The 25,826-nt window shown below is 40.2% G+C and overlaps 1 protein-coding gene across 2 annotated transcripts in view; it reads left to right on the forward strand.

Annotated features, from left to right (window-relative positions):
• LOC116323119 (neuronal membrane glycoprotein M6-b-like) overlaps positions 1-25,484 on the forward strand; it is a 50,422-nt gene extending 24,938 nt beyond the window's left edge. For both annotated transcript variants that reach the window (XM_039606953.1, XM_031743379.2), the window contains exons 2-7: positions 15,173-15,359; positions 18,410-18,569; positions 19,078-19,246; positions 21,337-21,410; positions 21,506-21,571; positions 22,189-25,484. In XM_039606953.1, the coding sequence (XP_039462887.1) occupies positions 15,173-15,359; positions 18,410-18,569; positions 19,078-19,246; positions 21,337-21,410; positions 21,506-21,571; positions 22,189-22,341 (809 nt within the window). In that variant the 3' untranslated portion in view covers positions 22,342-25,484. The remainder of the gene's footprint in view (positions 1-15,172; positions 15,360-18,409; positions 18,570-19,077; positions 19,247-21,336; positions 21,411-21,505; positions 21,572-22,188) is intronic.
• The last annotated feature ends 342 nt before the right edge of the window (positions 25,485-25,826 follow it).

Here is a 25,826-nt window from a genome sequence, read left to right on the forward strand (position 1 = left end):
GTTTTCTTTCTGCTCTAGGAGTCTGCTTTGAGCTGAAAAGTCACTATAAGTTGGCTCTGCTGCAGGTAGAGAGCTGCTTTGCTGCACTAAGCTCATCCAGGATGCAGTAAGAACTGGTTTCTAAGACCATCGACCGGGCAGCCAATCAGAGACTTAGTAGCCGTTAGTGCTGCTGTGCGATACTGCAAATTTTTTCTATGGATCCGGCACCAAGTAAAGACAGTGTCAATAATGCCAATTTGCTCATTTTTAACACATTTTTACATCACAAAAATAATAATCTGAAAATATGCTTCAGTTTTATTCAATAAGTGACAGCAAGGTTGGACAAAGCGGAAAATAACCACTGTGAGGTGTGATAACGTGTAAATTTTTTTTTGGGGGCAGACAGGGGTCATTGGAGAAAAAAAGCTTCAGTGCTACAGTCCAGCTGAGCCCAGGCTGACACCTTGAATTTAAAGGTCAACCTCTGTTTGATGATCATCAATCAGGTGAGGCGGCAGTGGAGCTGGGCTGTTCTCCCTGCTGACATTTGGTTTGTGCTTCTCGTGAATATCGGGGTAGTTTTTCTTCCCAGCTTTCTTTACTACATCTCAATCAAGCCATTCTTTAATGTCATGTTAAAAAGTTTGGGCTCCTCTCTTGACCTCTCATTTGTTATTTATGTGTAGATATAAAGCACCAGCAGAGGATTCAAGTAAATATATGTCCAATGGAAAATTTTGCTCCTTTTTTGAATGAACATGTCGCCTGTGTTCAGTCTTTTTCTGCCTTGTAATCCACTTTACAGACCAAATCAAAGCTCTGCTGCCACACACACACACACACACATAAATCTTAAGAAGCTTCCTCTCCACACTTGTGAAGGAGTGAGATTTACCAGAAAGCCACTCATTATTCAGCTCTTATATTTGTCTTCAGGGCAGGAAACTGGTAAATTCATCACTCGGCCTACACGCATTTATCTTCAGCGGCTTTGTGAAGCATCCCAATATTTTTCTCTCTTGCAAAGTAGAAATTAGATAAAGTTCAGTCACTATATACCAAAGTTACATTGATATGAATATTTTTTGAGACATGTGTTGGTGTAAGCCATGCTTACAGGTGCTGCTTCCTTTATTGGTGCTCAAAATATTTGACACAGTGATTCAGTCACCATTAAACTGGGAGCTGACACCTAAGAGTCCGGCCAAATGCAAACCTCGCTCTTTCTCTCACACACCCACGTCTACTCCAATGCACAGACTCGCCTGTGCTGGAATCGGTCTCCTACTTGACTTTGTTACAAACAGCCTCCTCTCACTGAGGCTTTTACTCCCTTCACTTGATTATGTTTTATGGCAGACAAAAAAGAAAAAAGCTCCCACACATCAGCTATATGTAGTTATGTCCTTGTGAACGTTTAATCTGTTTGTTCATCAATGCCAAAAATATTATATGAACCTGTAACACCAACTGCATCATATTTAATACGGAGTTTTGAGACCTCTACATCATCAGTATGACTTTATTTTTTTACAATCAGACACATTTAGAGCCAGTGAAGTAGCAAAAATTATACAAATTCAAACTTGTACATGCAAGTTGACAGTTAATTTCTTTTATTTTCAATTTGTCAGAAAGTTCAGTAAACACGCAAGTTTATTTCATAGTTCAGGATTTACAGGGTTAAAACAAGAACAAGTTACATTATTGTGATTCAAGGTTTTATTTATTTATATAGATAAGCATCAAAGACAAATAAGAAAAACTTTAGAAGTATAGTTTGTCTTTTAAAAAGTGAAATCTTAATTGCTAGTGCCTTAAACCTTAATTCTTTCTAATGGCCAGCAGGGGGCGACTCCTCTGGTTGCAAAAATAGAAGTGCATGGGAAAATGACTCTTTTTCCCACTTGATTTAATGTCACAGCAGAAACGTTCCTTATGGGTTTATGGTCTCTATCGCTAGTTTAAACTCTGTATTTGGCGACACATGAAAATATGGTCCCATTTTAGTCAAATAGACAATATCGCAGCATTTGCTTTCAGATCTGGCTACATTGTGATTCTCTGGCACAGAAGCGTCCTGCGTGCTCGGTTTCTCAGTCAGATCCTCTCGAGATGCTGAAAATGCCAAAGTTGAGGCTTCAAAATATACATAAATGGATGATTTTACATGCATCTTTTATGTAGCCAGTGATTTGCTGTGCTATCAGGTCAATGTTGCATGCAAGGAATCAGCAAAACTAAAGGGAAATCTTTTTTTTTTCTGTGCAAAACACAAACTACACTTGTGATTCTGTCTTCACATGCTTTCAAAATCCCTCTGACAAATCTGACCCCATGTGCTCTGGCATCATCACTGTTCCCACTGATTAATTTGTCATTAAGTGCCACATTTATCTTTTTTTCTGCTTCTCTCCTCTGCTTCTTCTGTCTCCTCTCTTCTCCTCTTTGTCTTGTCCTTTTCCCTCTCTCTCATTCCCACATTTACACTAATGCACACACCCTTCGCCTATCCTCCTCCCGCCCCGGAGGTGTGTGAGGTTGTGGGAGCATGTGAAAGCCGTCACACAGAGAGAGGCTCATGTGTTCCTCATTTGAAGCCATTTGCCCAAAGCATGCTGTCAGCCTCCATCTGGATATGTGTGTGTGTGTCCGTGTGTGCGCTTGTATTTGTTTACGTGTCAATGACCAGGAGTGGTTGAGGGGAATGTCTGTGTCAGTGCTTTACTTGCACTAAAGGAAAAGCTCTATTTTTGTACACACACATGTGGGCGAGACCGTGTGGTACACCATTGTGCTCTTACTCTCGGTCCCTGCACTGTGGTCACTTTTTTTTTTATTTGGCTCTGATTTCTGTGTGTACACACAAAACAAGGACTATTTAGTATTAGAGTGCCTCGCTATTTATTGTCTACATGAAAGCTCGCTGCACTGAGGAAACTCCCTTTAAAAGAGCCTTTTGTTTCTCACCTTAAAAGGAATCTTTGTATTCACTGCATCACAAAGGAGTTTTAAAAAGAAAGCATGGTGTTTTACAACATGTCAGCAGAGTGGCTCTGAGTTTTAATAGTGTTAGTTTAATTTCACTTAGTTTCTAGAGTGGGTTAACTCATTTCAGCTTAGTTTTTATTGTGTGACTTACAGCGGTAGGTCCAGTCTTTTTAATTATTAAAATATGGACATCAGGTAGATGATTTAGGAGATTTTTCTACATCAGCATGTAAATTTGGCCAAAATGACTAAACTAAATTTGAGAATGTGCCATCATTTTGTTCAGCTAATCATATGACAGCAAGTTAATGCATTCAGAAACAGTTAACATGACTATGAAGTTAAAACTTGGGTGAAGGTGATTTATGTGGCTTTGAACGTGGCGTGGTTGGTGCCGGACAGGCTGGTCTGAGTATTTCAGAAACTGCTGATCTGCTGAGATTTTCCCACAAAACCTCTCTGGGGTTTACAGAGAATGGCCAGAAAAAGAGAAAATATCCAGTGAGCAGCAGTTGTCTGGATGAAAATGTCTCGTTGATGCCAGAGGTCAGGTCAGAGGGAGGTAATACGTAAATCAAATAGCCACTTGTTACAGCCAAGGGGCGCAGAAGAGCATCTCTGAATCCACAATATTGGTCTACAGCAGCAGAAGACCACGTTGGCTGCCACTCCTAAAAACAAATGTTTGGAAAAGTGTTGTCTGGTCTGATGACTTTCAAATTTTGCTGCAGCATTTAGATTGTAGGATTAGAATTGGGCATAAACAAGCATGGAGCCGTCCTGCCTTGTGTGTCATATAATATTGGTCATCAGACAGTTTGTCTGCAACTATTCTGTAAACTGGTCTTTTAAATAAATCCCATGTTTGCTTTCTAAAATGTTGTTAAATTCGTTATACGGAAAACCCTACAATTCATTATTTACTGGAAAATTGTCATTCTTGTGATTGGGAGTTTTACTTGTGGAACTATGGGAACCTACTTGTAGTTAGCCCAATGCTAACTGTACTACTGCTTTACAACAGTAAATTGATGAATACAACAGGAAACCTAGAAAAGGCTCATTATGTCAGCACAGTAAAATCAGTAACACTGTATCATCTGAAGTTTGGTCGCATTAGCTGTCTTCCCACTGCAGGACCTTAGGAGGCACAAGGAGCCCATTCAGCCTTTCTGTTTTCATTGCAATCTAGTACTTAATGATGATGTAATAATAATGTAAAAATCTTTTGGCATCCAGAGAAGGCTAAAACAATACAAGTTATGCAGCCTGAATGTGCTTCTATGAGAAATAGATGGGACTGAGATGGTTGCACTGTTTTTTGTTGTTCCGACTGCATCATGAATATTATGTTTTTCATGGTGATGTTTAAAAGTATAGCACCCTACCATTCTTAGCTTTTCTTCTTACTCTAAAGTATGCTACCTACCTGACATTAAAGACCTTGTTGTCCCCCAGAACTTCCCTGGATGAGGTCCTACCAGGGCCAGTTCTTCCACAAACACCAATTCAGTTCAATATTATTTATACAGCACCAAATCAGAACAACAGTTGCTTCAAGGCGCTTTATAATGTAAAGTAAAAATCCTACAATAATAGAGAGAAAACCCCAACAATCAGACGACCCTCTATGAGCAAACACTTGGCGACAGGAAGGAAAAACTCCCTTTTAACAGGACGAAACGTCCAACAGAACCAGAATCAGTGAGTGGCAGCCATCTGGTACAATTGGTTTGAGATGAGGGGTCAAAAGACAACCACAGATTAATTATAACTAATGAATAAATGCAAAGTGGTGTATAAATATTAGTAAAGGTGCAGGCCTTTCTAAGACACCTAGCTACTTCCTACTGTGGAAGAAGGACCTCTTAGCTTGCATTATCCTCACTATCATGCCAACATTAACCAACATTATCCACTAATTCTAACATTCTAACCGAGGACTAAATTAAAAACAAAATTACACCCAAACCGCTAATGTCTATAACTGTGTTGCCCTAGCAAGAAGCAACAGATTGGTAGAATTTGGAAATAAATACCCATGCTAGTGCAAAAAAACTGTAATCTGAACACATCACCCTTCAACAGTGCATCTATGTTTGAATCCCAGACTGCAGTGAGTATATGAATAGCAGCAAGTGGCAGGTTGGCGCAGCATGTCTTGTTCCTGAGTGATGCCAACCTCCTCTGGCCCCCGTCCATCACCCACTGATGCCCAATCTGCTTCTCTCATCCATACCTAATAAAATGCCTGACGCCGATTAGCGCTTATGATCATTAGCCACAGCTGACATCAATAAGTGACTCACCTGAGTTACATGTAGGTCATTCTGTGGCTCGGTTTCAGGCAAGAGTCTGTCGCAGTCCAGCTTTTTTATGTACGATTCACCTCGTAGCCTTTAAAGATCTTTTTATATATATAAGAGATGTAACTATGTAAAGTCAGCCACCGCAGAACGTGCTTTTGTGTTATAGTAAATGAGACTTGTAGCTCATATTTTAAAGTTCATGCTCAGTGGTGCCTTTGTGCCACACACACAGACTTAACGTGCAGAGAGTCCCTGAGGCAGCTGAAAAGTGAATCTTCATAATCACATCGAGGGGGAGGAGGGGGAGTTGGAGGAGAGGCGAATGGGCCAGGAAAGGGCCACTGACTTCTTTGACATCTCAGGGAAAGTGACATTAGCCAAGTTGGTTGCGTAACCGCTGAGCCATTCAGTCCAATGGCGCCGCATTTCTGGCCAGAGGGGCCATTTTACATTTTGGTGGAACAAGACTCAAAGTAATAGCGTTGACTGCGCTCCACTGAGCCAGCAGACGGTGGGACAGGTGACCCTGCCTCTGAATATGAGACGATAGGAGACAATGGAGAGCGGTTTAAGTAGTTTTCACACTGGGTATGAGGTCAGTGAACTATCTGCCATCAGGCTTTAAATCGTGTCACTGCACGCTTAAGGCAGGTGCTTTTAAATGAACTCCTTTAGTGCTGTGCATGTTAATTGCACTCGCCTCATTATGCCAAATAGCCCCAGAGGAATACAGTGTTCTTTCATCATATTGTGCGATGAAACACTCCAAATGACGTGACTGCCTGAAGATAAATCAGGGGTCCTAAACTTCATGTTGCTCATTATTTTTGTTCTTGGCGTGTCCCCTTTTTGGAAGCGTCAGTGTCAGCCGTGGCGGTTTGGATGCAAACTGGCAACAAGCTGATTTTGACAGTTTGTGTGTTTTGCTCTACATCTGTGTGAGCATCCGCTCTCATGTGCGCCCCATCTGTGTAGGCATTTCTGTAGAATTTATTTTAACATGGGTAAGTGTGTTTGCTATGTGTGTCTTGGGACTTGCTTCTCTCTCTCTCTCTCTCCCAGCTGGCAGCATTTAGCTCAGATTGACCGCTGAAAGAGAGAGCTTTGCAGGGGAATGAACACGGCACAGATCAGCGGGATAAAAAAGTATTGATCACGCAGAGGAGTGCCGAGAACGGGATTTGAGCGCCGCACGCTCCATCAAGCTCAGTTACGCCGGGACAGATGCTGACCCTGTGGCCCTTCATAATGCTGCAAAATCAGCCAAGGGTTTCTCACAAACAGAAGATTTGGGTCAGTTATGTACCGTGGGGAAAAAAACAGCAAAAAAAACCCAGCACGTCCTTTTAATCAGCTACAAGCTGGTACATTCCTCAGAACAGAAATCAGAAGATCAGAAACTAACTCCCACATCAGGAAACTTATCATTCCTTTGAACTAAATGCAAATGCTTGTGAGCAGTCCACACTTTTTCCACATATGAAATTTCATGTCCTTCTCAGTTGAACATACTTAGACGTCTTCTGGGTAAGTCCATTAACGCACAATGATTAAGCCAGTTGTTGGAATCATGCATATTTTCTCTACGTTTTTATCCGACTTTCTCTTTTTTTATTTTTCTGCAAACATGACCTGATGTGACCAAGTCATCAGGATGCTGAAAAGAAAAAAAAACTAAAAGATGTCTAATTGTAGTTGCTCTACCACACACAGGTAATATGTAACTGTTGCTGTTAGAATTTAAGACGAAACTCCTCATCAGAAAAGCCCTATCCATCGATTTTCCAGTTCAGGGCTGCAGTGGAGCTGGAGTCTACCCCAGCTGTCAAGGGGTGGCGAGACGGGTTGCCAGTCTGACAGCCATTTATGCTCACCCAATTTAGAAACACCACTTTACCCACACATGTTTTTGGACTGTGGGAGGAAGCTAGAGTATTTGGCGAGAACCCACAAAAGCACAAAGAGAACATGCAACCTCAACACGGAAAGCCCAGGGCAGCCTGGGGGTGAAACCAAGACCTGTTTGCTTTGAGGTAGTGGCTCTAACCACCACACCACTTAAACTCTGCTCTGTTGCACTGACAGGATGGTAAATTTGTCAAGGTTTTGACACTGATTTGTTCACGGAAACAAATGTTTTCTTTTGAGCAATAAGTGAAACATTTTGAGTGAATTACGGGCTTTTGCGGGTAAACCATTATGTGCTGCTTTGTTTCTTATTGTTCTGAAAAGCGACCAAAAACAACTTCAAAGTGTCGTTTGTAAGATCAGTGACAGATGGAGGCAAAATGAGGAGAAAATTGAAAGAAAATCAAACAAAATGAGTATTCTCATGTTGTTTCTTTGCACAGAACGGTCTGCAGAAGACGGATCTGACAAATCATGCAGATACAGCAACTGTGCATGTGCTAATAACCTGCCAGATAATCCGTGAGATAATTATTTTTTATTACAGAGATGAGAGAATGCAGATAGTCCTGTTTATAGTAAATTAGTCAAATTTGATTAAGATTAATTGCACTGAGTAATTGTTTTGGCTTCTATTTGCATCTACGCCACAGTATACTGATTATCTTTAGATTCAGGACCATGAAAGCTTATCATCTGCTATCTTTTTGATCAATCCAGTTGTAAAAGTGCAAGAAATATACCCTAAAATCTGCTTTTTAACATCCACTTGACTGGCTTCAGACAAAATGCATATGGCCTACACCCAGCACTGTGCTTGAATTAATCACAGGTAGACACTGAAAGGACTGAAATTGCTGCTGTTGTGTAGATAGATCCTTTGTAGAAGACTGTCTGGGCTCCAGGAATTTCTCACGGTCATTTTTTTCTAACATTTTATAGTCAGAATTATTCAAATGTTTACCCAGAACGTTACTGGCACATCACAACCAATCAGCGTTGGCAACTTTGTGCCAATGTGCATAATCTGGCCTAGCTGTTGGCTTCCTTACAACCAGGCTGATTATCCAACTGTTCATGTTTCTTTTTTGTTGCGGTGATGTAGCCGTGTTCCCAGATTTAGGGAATAATGTTGGTGGTAGAAATGGTTAAAGAAAATCGAGTTGAACAGCCTCGTTTTCTTGGCTTCGTAATGCTGCGCTTTTGATGTTCTCTTTTGCAGTTTTGAAGAAGCTCTGAAGAACATTTTATCCTTCTCCACAAAGTGGAACAACAGAAATCTCCCAAGCTGTAGTTACGAGCTTGTGCGTGGCTGGGAGTCTGCAGCCATTGAGCAGATGGGGCTTTTTTTTCATTTCCACCAGAGGAGGCGCAGTCATCCACCCCCCCCTCCCATTTCTTTTTCTTCCTTCACTTTCCCACACCTTTCCCACTCTCTTCTCTCTTGCACCCTCTCTCTTTTGTGGGAATCTACCCATAATGCACTCTGTGGAAATTGCCCCATAATGAATACAACACTTCTAAATTTGAATGGAGCCTCAGGCAGTGGCCAGATCGGCCGCTGAAATATTCACAAAGCTTTAATAACGCTGTTATTCCTGGCAGATGCACTGTGCGCACTCACAGTTGGCGATAATCATGCTGTGCCACTGGGTTGTACAGTTTATGGCAAATCATTAACTATCAGGGCAGTGGGATGTAATCTCTCTCTTGCCTCTACTCTCAGTTTATATTTAAATCTGATTTATAGACACGGCGGCACAGAAATCGATGTAGCCAGAGATATTTAGTGCATAAATTTAGGAAATATTAACTAGACTTTAGCAGATGCTGCTACCGACTGAGAAAACAATGATATATTGACCTCAGTTATTTTGCCCTTCATATCTACTTAGATGTCTGTTATTAAAACCAAATGCTACAAACTGTGACAAAGTTTATAATGCGAAGCGTATTTGAGGGATTATTTCATAGCAAACGCTCTTCACTTTGTGTCGTGGGTGTCAGGTGATTGACAGGAAGCGGAGCGTAATCACAAAAGATGTCAGCAAACTGTGACAGCTTCTGTCTCCAACCACGTCTACTGCGTGCCAGGCCTCATTTATCCAGTCAAAGAGCCTCAAAGGCTCTCTTGTCCAATAAGACTTGGGTTTGAATATGATGAAAAATAATAAGGCTTTGTAACTAAGGTTCTAAAACGAGGCTAACTGTTCAGAAAACCTGAAATGAGGATGAAGAAATGCCACTGTTGTTAAATATTTAAGGTCTCGGCCACACAGGCCTAGAGACCAGCTGGTGAAACCGTCATAACCTGTGGTTGCTGGGGAAAAATGTGTACTCTTGGTGTATTACCAGTTGGCAACTCCTTGCTGGTTATTGTTGGTGCTGCACCAGACACCTCCTGTTGATTGCTGTATTAGCTGCAGTTGATGGTGGTTGGTGTGCCCCACTTTGGACTGTATGCCACTTCTAAAATATTTGCATTGCTTTACACTGACAGTAGGCAGGCATTTGTGGTGGGTAACGGAAGTTTTTACATCACCAGTTTTCAAGCTTTTTTTGATGATAGAGGCACTTTTACCTCACAGAGCACACAAGTATCTGATTTAAGGATGCGCTGAAATAGTGAAATAGTTAGAATGAATCCATATTAATGTCCCGCTGTAACACAAACAGATGTAGCAGCTGACTGTCAACTCCCATGATTTGTTGGAGAAAAACAACAGTTTGGCCTGTTGTGATCACAGACATCTTTGGAGAACACAATGACTTCATTTACCCTTTAAATGACTGCAAAACTGTGAAAATGTTCAAAATCTTAATAATGTTTTTAGGCTGCAGATCTACTGCTGCAAATCCTGCTTTTCTAAACTGGGGGCTTGTCAGCAGTCACTCACTGGCATTAAAACACATGTATATAGATGAGTATCTCATGTAAGTCCACTTCAGAAAACTAAGCTTTGACTAGTTCCTGGTGAAGCATCTGCTAGCTGAATTTACAGCATCGCTTAATGAGCAGGGATATAACCAACAGTAGTTATAATAAGTTATAATATCTGTGAGTGGGGCACGATACTTCCAGATCAGCACTCTGTGTGACTTTTTGTGGCAAGTACTAACAGTATACCATTCTTACTTGCCCAATATTGCAATTTCTGTTTGACCCAGTTCCCAAAAAGTGACTTCAGAGTAAACCAGATATTGCCTTCCCTCCATATTTCCTGTGTTATCGCTTCGGTTGCTTTAACGTCCTGCAGCTGGTTGTTATTTTTGTTTTGACTTCCATTAAGCACCGATCTCTGGGTTTTGATTCAGGCTACATCACTCCGTGTGTACGTGTGAGAAGAGCGCAGCGGCTCCTAAGGACTACGCTACCACTGAACTGGGTCGCGGGTAACACGTTGCTATGGCAACTGCCATTTGCCAGCCCTGGGGCCAAGAACTGCTTTTCACGTACTCTTTCTCATTCTTCTCTCTGTTGTTTCTCACTCGCTTTCCCTTTCTTCACCTCCTTCTCTCTTTCCTTTTTCTTACTCATCCCTTTGTTCCTCTGCTTGCTTTTATCCATCTTGTCCCCGCTCTTCCTCTCCATTCACCCTTTGCTTTTCCTTTTTTTTCTGAAACTCCTGACTTTATGCTGCCTGCACTTCTTTTATTCTATCCCTGTGTCTTTAGCCTTCGCTCTGTGCAGAAAACAAAAAGAGCAGGCGTCTATTATCATCCTTTCTCTTAACTCTTACCAGCAGCCACAAATTTATAGTTTTGCACTGCAGGCCGAAGCAGCTCACTTGGAAGGAAAACAAGCTTTTTAACAGTAGGAGGATGTTAATCCTCAATTGCAGTTTTTGACTGTCATATTATTTGCTGCTCTGTTGTTTGACAATATTAGCAGAAAGCCCTGAGTCTTTTGTTCTTACTTATTGGTGGGGCACCTTCACAGACAGCCCGTGAAATGTCCCCACAAACTGATGCGTCGTCCTTGGTGTGAGATTGTTGAGGTGATATATGATGCAGCATCGTAGCGGGAGCGTAACATATTGTCTCAGCGATTAACTCCAGCTGGCTCACTGTAAGTACTGCATGGGTGTGCAGTCATATTTCAGTCGAAGAGCAGAGAAGAAGGCAGAGATAGATGCAGCGAGCTATAAAACGAGAGAGATGGGCCAGCCTCAGTGTTTCACCTAAATTCTACTCTAATGAATAGCCCATTGATTTCCATTAGGGCTGGCTAGAGCTGACCACTCTGGCCTGTCTGTTTCCCATTAGCGCACTTTCAAACTGAGGCTGACAAACAGTCATAGCCAGAGGCGGACCGGAAGAGACGGCCTGGCCAGTGTTTAAAGAAACCTATGAATTCATCCATGAAGCTGCATAGAGCCAAGGAAAATACAGAGTTAACAGTAGAATATAAGCTTTAAAATCCAATCACGCAATCTCAGGATTTGCCTTAAATGAGCAAAGTCACCTCGGTCACATCCGTGAATAGACCTGGATGATAATATCTCCCGGAAGTTCTCGATTTGCATTTGAAAAAGCAGGTTTATCACGTCTCGTTTGGTTTTATTCTCTTCTCTAAATAAAAAAACAGAGAAAAAGAAAGAAAGGCCAGAAGACTTGCGCACTAAATTGCCTGTTGACACACATTTTATAGCAGGATGAAGTGTCAGTGGAGAGCAGCTTTTAAACCTCCTGGTTGTCATTGTATCGACCACTGACTCCACTGCAGGCCCCCCGAGGCCTGGCCTGCTTCTGGGCTCAGGATTTTAGAGCCATCCAGCCTTATCAGCTGCACTTCTCCATCAGCCCGTTTTCTTCATTAACATTAATAGGATTTGGATCTATTACGCAACGAGGCTCCGCTACGTTATGCAACGTAGAGTCTTCATCAACAGCAACACTCTTTGGAGGGGAGCAGTTGCATCTTAGACTTATGGTTCAGTTATGTTTACTCAGATGTAGAGTCTCAGCTTTTAAAGAGGGACATGGGCATTGACCAGAGTGAACATTTCTTTTTAGATCAGTGAAAAACAACAAACTGTGTGACTGCTGTGCATAAAATCTATTTCAGAAGTAGTTCAAAAAATGTGTGTAAGCTTTGTAAAGTAATGCTGTTTACTAAATTGTGAAAATATATAAATGTATATAATCTCTTTTATAATTATTCAAGGGGTGGAATAAAAGTCACGCTAAACGTTTTTTGTCATTACGTATATGTAAGGACATGTAATTCAGTTCAATTTTATTTTATTTATATAACATAACAGTTGCCTAAAAGCGCTTTAAACTGTAAGGTAAAGACCAGAGATATGTAACAGATAACATTAAGAATGACGCTTGCAAGCCTTTCCTTTATTAATTTCTACAGTTAAGATTTTACTCTAAATTCCGCAAGAAGAAAAATTCGTTTTAAACTATAACAGTAACAGGAAGTGCACATTTTTATACTTGTGCATAGAACAAATCATGTTTCTGGTAGTGAAAGTTTGTTTTATCAGCTCAAAACACAAATTCTCATATCAGTGTGCTATAGTGACATTCCCGTGTTCAGCAGGAATACTTTTTCCCCAGCAGTTTAGCGTGTTAGCATGCTAATCATTGCTAATAATCAATACTAACAACAGCAAACTACGATAACATACTGACGCCTTGCAGGTTCAAATTTTAACATTTACAGTAGTCACAGTGTAGTGTGTAAGCAGGTCAACTTTTGGTTTTGGTTTAGAACTAAACCCTGAGGAAATCTGAGGAAAGCTAAAATGTTAGCTTTGAAGGCATTTGGTTATCAACTAAAGCATTAATCAAGTAAAATTTGGTGTGAAGAAAGCATATAAGGGATCACCAGTAGTCATCAGAATATGTCACATTGGTTACCATCATCCACTCTGTTGTTAAATAATTTAAGTCTGGAACAAATTAATATCCAAAAGATAAGCATTACCATCTGGCTACACCACTAGCATGGATGAATAAAACACATCTTATTAATTAAAGTATTCAGGTGATGGAAGTCAAGGCTAATCCCTGGTGTATTTCAAGAAACAAAGTGCTATTGTTGGTTTTACTTTGTCAAGTTATTTATAAGTTAATTAAGTTAATTAGCTTATTATATAAGTGGCTTAATTAAATGGGAGCATATAGTGTGATAACTAAATTTAAAAGTTAATAATCGCCACATTTAGCTTCAGTATGGTGGAGTATATTTTCTCCCAGCGGTATTTTTATTGATGATTCTTTCCCCCGGGGAGGCTGAAATCCAATCTGCTCCTTTAAGCTCATCAATAACAAGTGTCCACAGGCTTACAACCCTACCATGCTCTCAACAGTGTAGTGGCAGAGAAGGTTTTTTCACTATAAAATTACACTCTTGTTGCATTTTGGTGAAAATTTCTTCTCTTCCGGCCAACCTTGAGATAGCCTTGTGTCTTTCTGCGTATGCACGCATTCAAGTGTGCGGTTTAATTGCTTTGTGTGGGAGGATATCACCTCATGTCATCACCTGTCAGAGTCTATTGATTGAGCGTGACGTTGATAGAAGCTGTCAGAGTGTCTTAGCGCCGGCTTGTGTGGATGTTGAAGTGAATTTCATGTTCCGATAGAATCAACTGCCAGATGCATTAAAAAGCCGTGACTAGCACGAAGAGTGTTATTCTCTAATGCTCACTATCAACTTTAGTAGCAGAGGCTGTCAGCTATAGATCATCCGATCTCTACAGACCTTCATGTGCAGGATCTGAAACACGCGTGATGTGATAGAAACGTTTCCAAGGTTTCACATACAGAAATGTTTGAATTTAACAAACTTCTGAAGATAAAATTATGATGCTTCAGAGCTGCCGGTTGGAGCGGGTTGTCATGGAAACAGCAAAGTGGCACGCACAAGACATTTCATTTTGTCTTTTTTCCCGGAGTAACTTCATGGTTTATTCGAGGAGTTATTAAGATTCGAACTCTCGAGCTCAACACAGTGTTTTATTTGCCCTCTTCATCATCGGTCTTTATCCTCTTGATTGTGAGAGGCAGCAGGATGCACGGTGTTTGCAGCACCTGTATCTCTCAAGCCCATAACTCATGCAGGAAGCCTCATACACTGCTGCGGTTAATGGAAAACAAATTTACTAATTCATCATCATCACTGTGTAGAAACTGCTCGTGCACAAGGGATAATTTTAAATTATTCATCACTCTCTTTTGACTTCTGAAAAAGGCAAAATCGGCTGCAGAAAACTGGAAAATATGTACACAGGCACAGGCAAATCTCAGTCGTTTTCCGCCTCTCCTAAGAAAATGTCCAATTTTTTGTTGCATAGAAATCCCAAATACTTAAAGCATAAGAAATGCAAATCTGTTGTAACTGTTCTGGTCTACAAAAATAATGTAGCTCATAGGAATTTATTTTAAACTCATGTAGATTAGGTCATGAGTTAATCTTGCAAGTTGGTCATAACAAAGAAAAAAACAAAGTAGTTTTAAGATGTGAGCATGTACAGTAGCACAGCTTACATGTAATATTCAGCACACCCGACTGAGCTCAAAGTGAACACACTCTTACTGTGAATGATGCCATGATTAGCCGCTCGACATGCCCGACATGGAGAGGTGTTCTGCTCCGAAAGATGAGCATAAAGCTCTTGAAGCGTGCACGCTTGATTCAGCCCCAGCAGTGCAAACATCCACGCAGGTTTCTGCCTGTGTAAAAATCAAAGAGCGGTGGACAAAAAGGCCCATCGAGTGTTGCGCCAAGTGTCATCAGCAGAGGCGAACAAGTCTCTATGTGAGATGTCACGTTGCCACAGTCAGCTCTCGTTGCTATCGTTAAAATCATACATTTGAATTGCAGTTTTGCCATGTGTGTGCTTTCAAATCTGACCTAACCTATTTGCTCTTGTATCCTTCCTTAAAGCTTTCTGTCTTTGAAGCTTTCTTGCAGCTAAATGCAAAAGAACACCTATGGATCAGGCTCTCTTTGTCTCCCCCTATAGGTTGCTTCGAGTGCTGCATCAAGTGTCTGGGCGGGGTGCCCTATGCCTCGCTGGTGGCCACCATCCTCTGCTTCATAGGCGTGGCTCTGTTCTGCGGATGTGGCCACGTAGCGCTGACTGGGACTCTGACCATGCTGGAGAATCACTTCTCCAGGGTATCTAGCGACCACGCCACCCTCACTGTGGTGTAAGTCCACTGAGTTTCTAATCCAAGAGTAGTTAATCACTAAGACGTTCTCTTACTTATGATTTTATCACATGTAACTTATGGAAAAGATTAGACATGGATAAGTCCTGTCACTGTATTTCACTTACTCCCCTTCTTTTACTTAAAAACTGGTATGACCAGAATTTACTGATACTATGCTTGCGGTGATTGCATCTGCTGAGAAGAACCCGGCACATTGTGTGCCATAACTTAGAACCCTTAAACTGGTAAACTGGTCATGTTAGAAACAGTCAGAAAATTATTACTTAAAAGGTTAAGGTTAGAAATGTATGGAAAAGGATTAGGAAAGGGGAAAAAAACACAAAAAAGGAGATCTGAGATTAAAATCTGGAAAATAAAATCCAGCCCCAACCCCCCTTTTTTGGCCCTAATCTTCTCCCACAGGAATGAAATCTATTTTTCTGGTGATTATTTTCAAAATGGACCCTGACATAAATATAAATGAAAACTAAGATCTTGGGGTGTTTATACACTCTGTAATGTCAGGTATTCAGAAATCTTTATCTAACTTAAGTTAGGCCCACAATGCTGATCTGGATAATCATTAAAGAAAATGAGTCGATGGATGGACCGTATAGTTCTGTTTTCAGGTTTTGCAGTTATATGACTCTGAACCACATGACATAAACTATTTTGGACATGTAAACCAGGTTAAGGTTAAGCAAAGAAAGAAGAAAGAAAACTTAATTACATAAATATTTGCTACAGGTTGCTCACAGCCACAAAGTGAAATTGGTCACAAAGAGGTGCAAAAACCAAAAAACCTGTGATTACTTTTGGCTGTGACCACCCATAGTTTATGTTGGAAATGACCCGTCTGCAAACACTTACCAACTATTCACTGAGTGATCATGAAACTGTAAAGCCTATGACACAAAGCAGAAAGACAGACCATTCTTTTCAAAGTAAAAGTTGGGCCTTTCGTAATGTGTTGGCTTCAGCACTGAGACACGACTTTTACTTGGAGTGTGAACAGTCTCCCTTTCTGATTGGCATCTCATTTCTTCGAAGTTTCACTACCACTCGACTACTAGTTGGCAATTGTTTGCAGACAAGTCCCTGTTATGACCCAGCTCAAAAGCTGCAACTTAAAGAGGAGACTGTATTTTGTTTGTTTTTTAAATATTGATTCACCTTTAAAATTAACAGCCCAAATAGCATGAAGGCAAAAAGTGGCATCTACCCTAAGCCAACCTCAGGCATGTTTTTATTCACACCTTGTCAGGTGTAGATAATAGACATTTATGCCTTGGAAACACCCAGAGACTCTTGCACTGCCACTGTACGTTAAGTAGGGGTTGCAGAGGGCTGTAACAGTCACCGTCTTTCATGCAAACTACATGCAATTGCAGTGATCTGTAGCAACTAATGACAAGGAGGGTTTTTGGTGCAGCACACTCTTTGTGATGGACTTCTCCCAATTACAGCCTCCGATAACCAAACGCCAGCTAGTCAGGGAATGCAAACTTTTCCCTAGCAACCAGTGGTTGTATTATGTCCAATATTATGAACAACTCTTGACAATGTGCCCCACAAAAGAAACCTCTAACAAATCCCTGTATTTTGGTTTAAACGTGTTAAAAAATAATCATAATCATAACAGAAGCTAACGTTAACCATAAGTTAGTGGATATAATTGTCTTCCATTAGCCTTCAGTATAGTCTACATATCATTATAAAGTTCAGAGAGGCGTAATTCAGAAAGGAAGCTCAACACAGCCAGGGTTTCTTTGTGTTAGCTGGCTGACAACGCATAAAACCCCAGACAGCGATAACAGATTTCAGAACGATGGTTATCAACTTGGTCTGTTAAGCCATCCTTTCTGCTTCATTATCTCTACTTGTACACATAAGAGGGTTGTTTCATGTGTCATCTGACTCTTCTTACTAACAAAGTCATCCCTATGAGTTCTGTCTACTCCACTAAGAGATGTTTTCAGATTATGATGATAAAATGGTGATTAAAATCTATAAGGAACATAAAAAACAAAGAAAGACAGAAAATTAATATTCCGATCTTTATCTATCGTAACCTTGGGATTTAGTGCACAGCATTAAAATAAACATTTTAACTTAAGTTCATGTATTTTAACGCTGCTGTTTCTTTCTTACATGATGGCTGCACTTTAGAGCTGTGAAACTTTAAATTTAAACATTAAACATTACTGTCCCGTAGCCTAACAAAAGAAATGTGGAAAAGTCTTTAATTTGCCTGAATAGGTGTTTTTGATGATAAATACCCTGATCTGTTTTCTAATGTACTAGCTTCAGTTCCAGCAGTGGAAAACAGACTTAGCAGGAGATTAGAACTAAGTATTAAAATATATATATTGTTTGCATCACCGACTGCATTCAAATCCAGTGACGCTGTGCTGCAGTTCTGCTGCTGTAACATTACACTTGAGCTTCATTCTGAAGTTGCACATATCCTACAGCAGAGAATTTATATTATACTTAAAACATGTTGTAGATAAAAGAATCAGTGAAACTGTGCAATCTGAATCTGTTTGAAACTGAAACTCGGAACATAACCTGCTCCTGACCAGGTGTGTTCAGCGTAAGTTATTACAGTGATTTAGTCAAGAAAAAGATAGACAGAAAATCCTGACTTCAACCTTCCAGTCGCGTTCGACAAAGCTTCCTTACCCATTAATCTTGCTTTGAAGCAAAGTGTAATTTTTAAGTAAAATTTTAATTACTTAACACAAACGTCTAACGTTAGCCAACTTTAGCCACAAAAACTTCATCTAACATTAGCTAAGATTAACCACCATAAGGTAATGGCAATATCATCTAAATTTACCCAACAATAGTAACAATATAATCTTGATCTTTATTTCTTTAAAAAAGCTAAAAGTAGTTAAATGAAACATAAAATAAAAAGGGTTTTAGCTTACATGAGGTAACGTTAACCAGCATAAAACATTAGCTTAGGGTTTAATTGGTGCAGGTTCATATAAACTTGATGTTTAAAGCTAATTCCTTGCTTTGCCTGTGTTTTTGTTCAGGATTCAGATTTTTCAGTACATCATCTATGGCATTGGCTCCTTCTTCTTTGTCTACGCAATCGTCCTGTTGGCTGAGGGCTTTTACACCACCAGCGCCATCAAGAAGGAGCTGCAGAGTGACTTCAAAACCACCGTCTGTGGACGCTGCATCACCGCCTTCGTATGTGAACACACAAATACACACACACACACATAAGCAGCTGCAAATCATCACACCCACTGACCCAGTTACACTTCAAATTAAAGCCTCCAAACTTAATGACTTCGATGTGTATTTTAAAATGTTCCTGCTTAAAGTAGTTTAGTGGCTTAAAACAACAAACACAAAACAGTCCTTCAGGATGCTTTACATGCCTGAATAAGGGTCATCTTAAAAGTATTTCAGAGACCCAATCACACGTATTTACACATTTACACGCGCATGACGAAGACAGATATAAACAAATACTTGCACATACACAAATGCTCAAAATCCCACTTCAGCCTTCAGGGTAACTCTGGCACAGTTTGTCCTTTCTACCCTGATTACTCTAATTGCTGCAGATGTCGGCTAACATTAGCATAAACCCTTGTTTGCCTCTGATTTGTGTCCGTATAAACGATCTCAGCCTCAGAGTTTTTACAAAATCACAATTTTTCTCTTATTTCCACTTGTCTCCTCCCCTCAGTTCATGTTCCTGACCTACATCCTCTTCCTGGCCTTCCTCGCCATCTTCGGCTTCACGGCGATTCCAGTTTTTCTCTTCTTTAACATGTGGAATACCTGTGCTACCATGAAATCTCCCTACGCTAACATCACCTCTCCTGACTCCATCTGTGTGGATGTCAGGCAGTACGGTCAGTAACTTAGAAATGACGTGAACTGTATTAGTTAAGTTTGCAATGTCTGATGCATTCTTTCAGTGACTCAATGAACTGTACATGTGTGGCATACGTTGATTTTATAAGTGAAATTGGCTGACATTAGCCAATTTAAGCTAGGTTGTCTAGCTAGGTATAGGCTAGCTCATAATTCTCTAAATTTTTATGAGATATTTTGTATCTTTCTGTACTAATATCATAGTTTTTCCCTATAAAGGATGAGCATTAGTATTGAGAAGCTAAAATATCTTACATAAATTAGCACTGGAACAATAATAAACGTTCAGATACTGACGATGAGAAATCTGTTAAATTAATAGTTGTTTTTGAAATGATGCAGCATGTCAAAATAAATTCATCACTTAGCACCAGTAAATCTTTGAAAGCCTGGTTTTTATTCTAATAGTGATTGCTGTAAGGCTTTGCAGTTCCCTAGCATTGTTTCTTACCCCCTTCTCCAGCCAACAAGGCCAATCTGCCCTTTATATTTTTCCTCTAGCTAATAGTTCTGCCCACCTTATGTTATTACAGCTGACACATTTTCATCACAGTTTGTGCAGGGGCAGAACCTGCCAGACAGGTGGGCCTCCATTACTTGGTTATAAACAGTTTGCAGAAAATATGTACAGATGATGTGTCATTTGTAACTCAACAACCACGCCTTGTTGCTCCAAACTCATGTTAGCTCACATGCAGGGCTACATGCAGCCTGAAGGAGAGCTTGTTTATTCAAATGTGCTATATGTAAATTAGGAATAACAAAGCTAAACTACCTCCTCCTAAACCTATTAGGCTTATTTTATTCTTTTTTCTGACCAGGTTTTGACAAAAAGTGATAAACTGGTTACCCCCACGCTTGCCACTGTGAATAAGGTCTATTGGTCATTTTAGATCAAGTGTAAAACCACATATTGACAATGTATAAACAGTGGTTCTTCCTGAGGCAAATGGCCTACCTCACAATGAAAAATATACATATATACATTGTATCTGTTTACTATATACAGTATAGTATGTATGGAAACATCCAAGAAGATATTCAGCGCTTGAAAATCGTAGAAGAATGTTATGAAAATGTATACAAAAGTGCTGTATAAAATGTAATAGAATTGTGGCATTGCTGCACAGCGTAGACCAGACCGAAGATTTAGATGATGAAACCTGGTTTTATGCTAATCAGTTCACTTTAAAACCATCTTTAAAAAACATCTTCAAAAATAAAAATGTGTCATGGTACCTGTCTTTAAAGTTAGGGGATAAATTCCCCTGATCAAGAAATATTCTGGCTGACTTTAGCCATAAAAGTCAAAACAGGAAAAACCTCCAGGTGCCTCTCTCATTTCCACACAGGCGTTACCTGCAGGACAGAAAACTCTGGAACATTTTTTTCAGGCTTTCCCCTCCTTATAAACGCCACCTATTCATCTCCATCTGCTTTAAATGTCATTGTCTATGCACGAAGAGGTCAAACGAATACATTTAGATTATTGAGAGCGTGACTGGATCTCTATGAAAATCCACCTCAAAGCAGTGTTACAGCACAGCAACACTCCCCTGTGATTGCGTATGTGGTCATCAGTCTGATGGCCCAACGTTCAGTACGTGACCCACATTTGAAAGACAGCTGGCTCGCTTACAAAGTAGGATGAGGATCACATATGCTTCATTGGCTGCGGTGCTGCACTAGCGCATCGTGTGAAATATTAACCCCAATTACTCACAGTCGTCAAGTTATTGTCAGCAGTTTTGGAGCTCCAGCTGATGAGTGATTGAGGAAAGGTTTTAGAAGCAAAAACAAGCAAATGCACACAGTTTTATTTTACAAATAGCTGCCTATAGCAGCAATCCTCTAAAGTAAAAAAAAAAAAGAAAGAAAGAAAGAAAGAAAGAAAGAAAGAAAGGAAAAAGGGATTCACAATGACCCACATTTTTCCAGCAGCAGCCCTGTTTCCTTTAATCTTTATCTGCGCCTAATGCATAATGCCTTCAATCATATCACACAGTCTGTGGGGAGGAAAAAGCTTCTTGTCTCAGTCCTGTGACGTTTCATCTCTCTGATCCTGCAGGTGTTATTCCCTATAATGCCACGCCAGGAAAAGCTTGTGGAGCCACCCTGGGAGAGATTTGTAACACCAGTGAGGTGAGAGAATGTTGACCTCTTTGGTTTTTTTCTTTCCTTATTCCCTCGCTCTCCTTTCCTCCCTTCACTAACCTAGCTTCTCTTTCTCCCCGCAGTTCTACTTGTCCTACCACCTCTACATCGTTGCGTTAGCCGGCGCCGGAGCCACCGTCATCGCACTGGTAAGCTCCTCGTGATCCTACCGATGCGGTAGTGTGCCGCTCAAAATATGCATGTTGCTATGGCATGATTATCTGTTTCCACGGCAACCTCTCCGCCTCTCACATATGTCCTTCTATGGGTTTCTGCAGCCCGCCTCTGTGCATGTGCTCACCAAGGGTCAGTGTTTTACTCTGCTGCGGAGGCGGGCTTTTTTGTTTTGAGTCCAGGGAGATGGAGATGCTAAAAAAAAGCATTAAGCAGTACTCCAGATGTTGGCACAGGGTCAGCTGGAAGCTCTGTGTACTTTGATGTGTTACAAAAGGTGGAAAGACATGCTAGAAAAAAGTCACTGAGGAAAACTGGCTTGTACAGTAATGTTGCTCTGGAACATTTTCATTGTTCTCAGGTTTTCTACATTTAGACATCGCTAAACTCCAGTGGGCAAAAATCAGTAGTGTGGGATCAGACACTTGGGGATTTGGCACACAGATGTAAAACAGGATGTAATAGGACATACCAAAAACATGCATGCAGAGGTTTTTGAGCACATTTTGAATGCATGTAATAATAGAAGTAGTAGTAGTATGGAGTTAGTTCCTGTGCTTGAACATGAAGAAAAAATCTTGTATCTCTTCAGATCCACTACCTGATGATTTTGGGGGCCAACTGGGCCTATCTGAAGAGTGCCGCCTCCACGCACGATTACCAGGACATCAAGACCAAGGATGACCAGGATCTGGAGGCTGAGGCACGCTCCAAGGAGGGCCAGAACTCGTCCTCCTACTCATAAGGACAAGAGAGCCCAACACCATCGTCCGTCTTCTCTCCACACCACAACCCCCCACCCCCTTGCAACAACTAACGCCCACCCTTTCCCTCCGTTAAAACAAACCACCTCGGTCATGTTTGATAGTCCCAAAACCTCCTGATTCTCCATCCTCTTCCCTTCCGCAGTGTTCATTAAGGGGTGTGGGCATATCCTCACACCCGAGGGGAAGAGAATAGAAAGTCAGGAGAAGTGGCAGGCCCAGACGGAGGCGGATGCTTTCAGAATGGGAGAGCTCGCCCGCGGGGTCGAGCTCAGGTACAGTACAACAGTTCAGAAGCGTCTCTTCCCTCGTGCTTTTGGGCGGCGGCTCGTGAACGTGGCCCGGCTGTGATGGCCTCGCGCCCTGAGCCAGCACAGCCTCTCGACACACAGCTCCTAACAGCCTAAAAAAGATAAACATTGTTCACTGCCTGCTTCGACCATAAAGAAGCCAGGCAGCGATCAACTTCCTCTGTTTTTTTGGTGTTTTATATGCATATATATGAATATGAATATATTGTGCGAATGTGTACGAATGTTGTTGTTTTTTTTAATACTCTCTGAAAAGTATGCCAGATACTATTATGATCTTTTTTCTTCTTTATGTTTTTGCGCTCATAGGTTTTTCTCCTTTACTTTTCTTTCCATCTTTAACTTCTTTTGCTAATGCTCGTTGTTGCACTATTAAATAAAGAAAAAAAAGGGACATTGAAAATCCCTTAAAAAACATGAACCACTCCAATCCCCTCTCTCATAGAAATACCTAAAATTATGTCAAATCATGTGGTATCTCAAGGATTATTATGCATTTGCATGATAAGAGTTTATTTACTCATCAAGGCACTCACAGTTTATTTAAGACCGGAGAGGTAGCAACCTTTGAAGCAAGGAAAAGCTTCGAGGAATACGCTCATTTGCTTTCAGGTCAAGGATTAGAGGAAAGGATTAAAAGTTGTCTGTATGATTTGTAAAAAGCTTCATCATAGCGCTGCGGTTAGCATAAAGACTGGAAACACAAAGACTGGTATTGTGTCTGATTTAAGATGTTTCACTTCAGTGTAGTATACAATGTATATAATTGTGTAGTGTATGAATTTTGATTTGTTTCAGCAAGTCATGCATCTACAGAAACAACAGTTGTAGCGTTGGATCGATTGTTGCGCTAGCTAATGCATTTTGTGAACATTCCTTTTTTGTTGAGACGCTGACCAAATATTAACCTAATTCACTCTACAATGAAGATGATGAAGTAATATAAAATGCAAAAACAAACACAAAAACACTAATGCCAACAGCTGAAGAAAGATATCTGCTGATGTTAGCTAGCTAGCTAACTAGCATTGGTAGCACCTGCTGGCTGAACATTGTTTGTAAGGCCCTCCTTTTCCAGTTCATAGCTAAAAATTGTTTGATGGGTCCTCCGTTACCACTTTTGGGTTAATAATTAATTGAAGGGCCTTCTTTTTCCAGTTCTTGGCTAATGTTTGCTGGTTCCTCTTTTTCTGTTATTTTTCCGCTACAAGATGGCGGCCATTGTTAAAAGTGAGAAGTTCAGCCTTACACACTTCCTGTAGCCATACTTGTTAGTATTAATGCATTTATGCATTCAAAACACCAAGTGCAAGTAAAGAAGTACATCATTTCAGTACTTTCTTACGCATTTTAGTGCTTGATGTTTATTTACTGACAAAGGTGGTATGGATCTACCCATCTAGCTCTTGGCAAGAAAACATATTAGCATACTTCTGAATATGAAACTGCTCCTTTGAAGACCAAAATGGGGTTTTGTTACACTCACCACCAGCCGCAGCAGAAATCAAAGATAAATCTGTCCGGGTCTTAAAAACAGACACACACCTCAGGTATTAAACCAAGTCTGATTTTCCACCAGTTGTGTTCTTTTCCTAAAACTTCACCATTTAAACTCTTCTCCAGACTGCAGTCCTGTGTTAATTATACAGTAAAAACTTCTTCTTTCACTTCCTCCTTTTGAGAAAGTTCACCTGTAAATAGCCAAATGACCCTGAAAAGATGAAATAGCTCCGTTCCCAAACCAATGAGAACACGATCAGTGATTTGCCATGCAATTTTTTTTCCACAAATATATGTAAATGTACCCTTTGAGATATGTGTTTAGCACTCAGATACTAGTTCTGCATTTGATATAATAATTGTAATGTAACATCTTAAATGATATGTCGTGAGAGGGATAAAGTGCAGTCATATGATATGATATGATGGATTGAGGTGCTTGTGACGTATACATTTTAAAATGTGACAAAAAAAATAATATGGAAATTGATTTTTAATGTTTTATCACTTTTAGGCAGCTGAGTTCTTCTTGTGATTCAGTACTGATTATTTTATGGAACATGTCTGTGCTTATTTTTTCGACGGCCGACCAAGTGAGTGACTCGAGACATGAGGGGGAGTCACTCTTTTCTTCATTTCTCCTATTTTATTTCCTTTTTTAAAAACGTCATGCCTCTCAAATGAGCCACAGAGACTGTTTTTGGATGTTTACACTGAATAAAACAAGTCAGGAATTTTCAGACATTAATTTTATAACCAGATATTGTTTAATAATCATGAACTATATTCTATATCAGTCATTACTGGTTAGTTCACCCTCAAAAAACACTGAAGAAAACAATTTTTTGAACTTTGATGAGATGAAGCATGTCAGTATCGTCCATGTGTGCAGCTGTCTATTCTGTATAAAAAAGGACTATATTGCCATGTGTGTTATGTTTGATAAATATACGTGCTTTGCCGCCAGGTCGATGTAAAGGCAAACTTCAATTTCCTATAAGACGATGCGTGTCAGGGTGTTGTTGTTTCCTTGTTATTTGCATGAAGGAGACATGACTGTGTCTTTGCAGTTTTTCAGGTGATGTGTAGTCAATTGTAATGACAACTATGGTAGGCGGTGTTTGCCCCCTTCCTTCCTCCCCTTCCACCCACTCTTTTCTAAAGAAAACTCCATTGTACTTTGATGGCATTGTAGTCCCTGTAGGTGTTTCATTATGGTTTTATTTTTTAAGTTGGAAATAGTTCTATGACTCCTATATAGTGATGATTTTTGTAACCTTCTCTAGTAAAACCGATATTTTTTATTATCGTGACACTGTTGCCTCCCGCCTCTTCCTTGTGATTTTTATGGACATTTATTTAAAAAATTAAAGTGAAAGTATAGATAAGAGACTTCTCTCAAGGCTCCAACTGGTGATTTGAATCAAAAATGTGTTTAAAAAAAACAAAAACAAGAAAGAGCAGAATAGCGCTTGGAGTGCATTTTTGTACAGTAATGGGAACAAAATGCAAGACTTCAGCTTAAATATCAAACATTTCTCTAAATAAAATGCAATGTTGAAGCAAAAAGGGCACACATGAGCATATATTCTCTTAATGTCGTTATGCTATTTTGTTATTTTTAAAGAGTGATGTGGATTTCTTTTTAGCTTTAA

This window comes from Oreochromis aureus, linkage group 23, assembly GCF_013358895.1.
Source record: "Oreochromis aureus strain Israel breed Guangdong linkage group 23, ZZ_aureus, whole genome shotgun sequence".
Classification (NCBI taxonomy): Eukaryota; Metazoa; Chordata; class Actinopteri; order Cichliformes; family Cichlidae; genus Oreochromis; species Oreochromis aureus.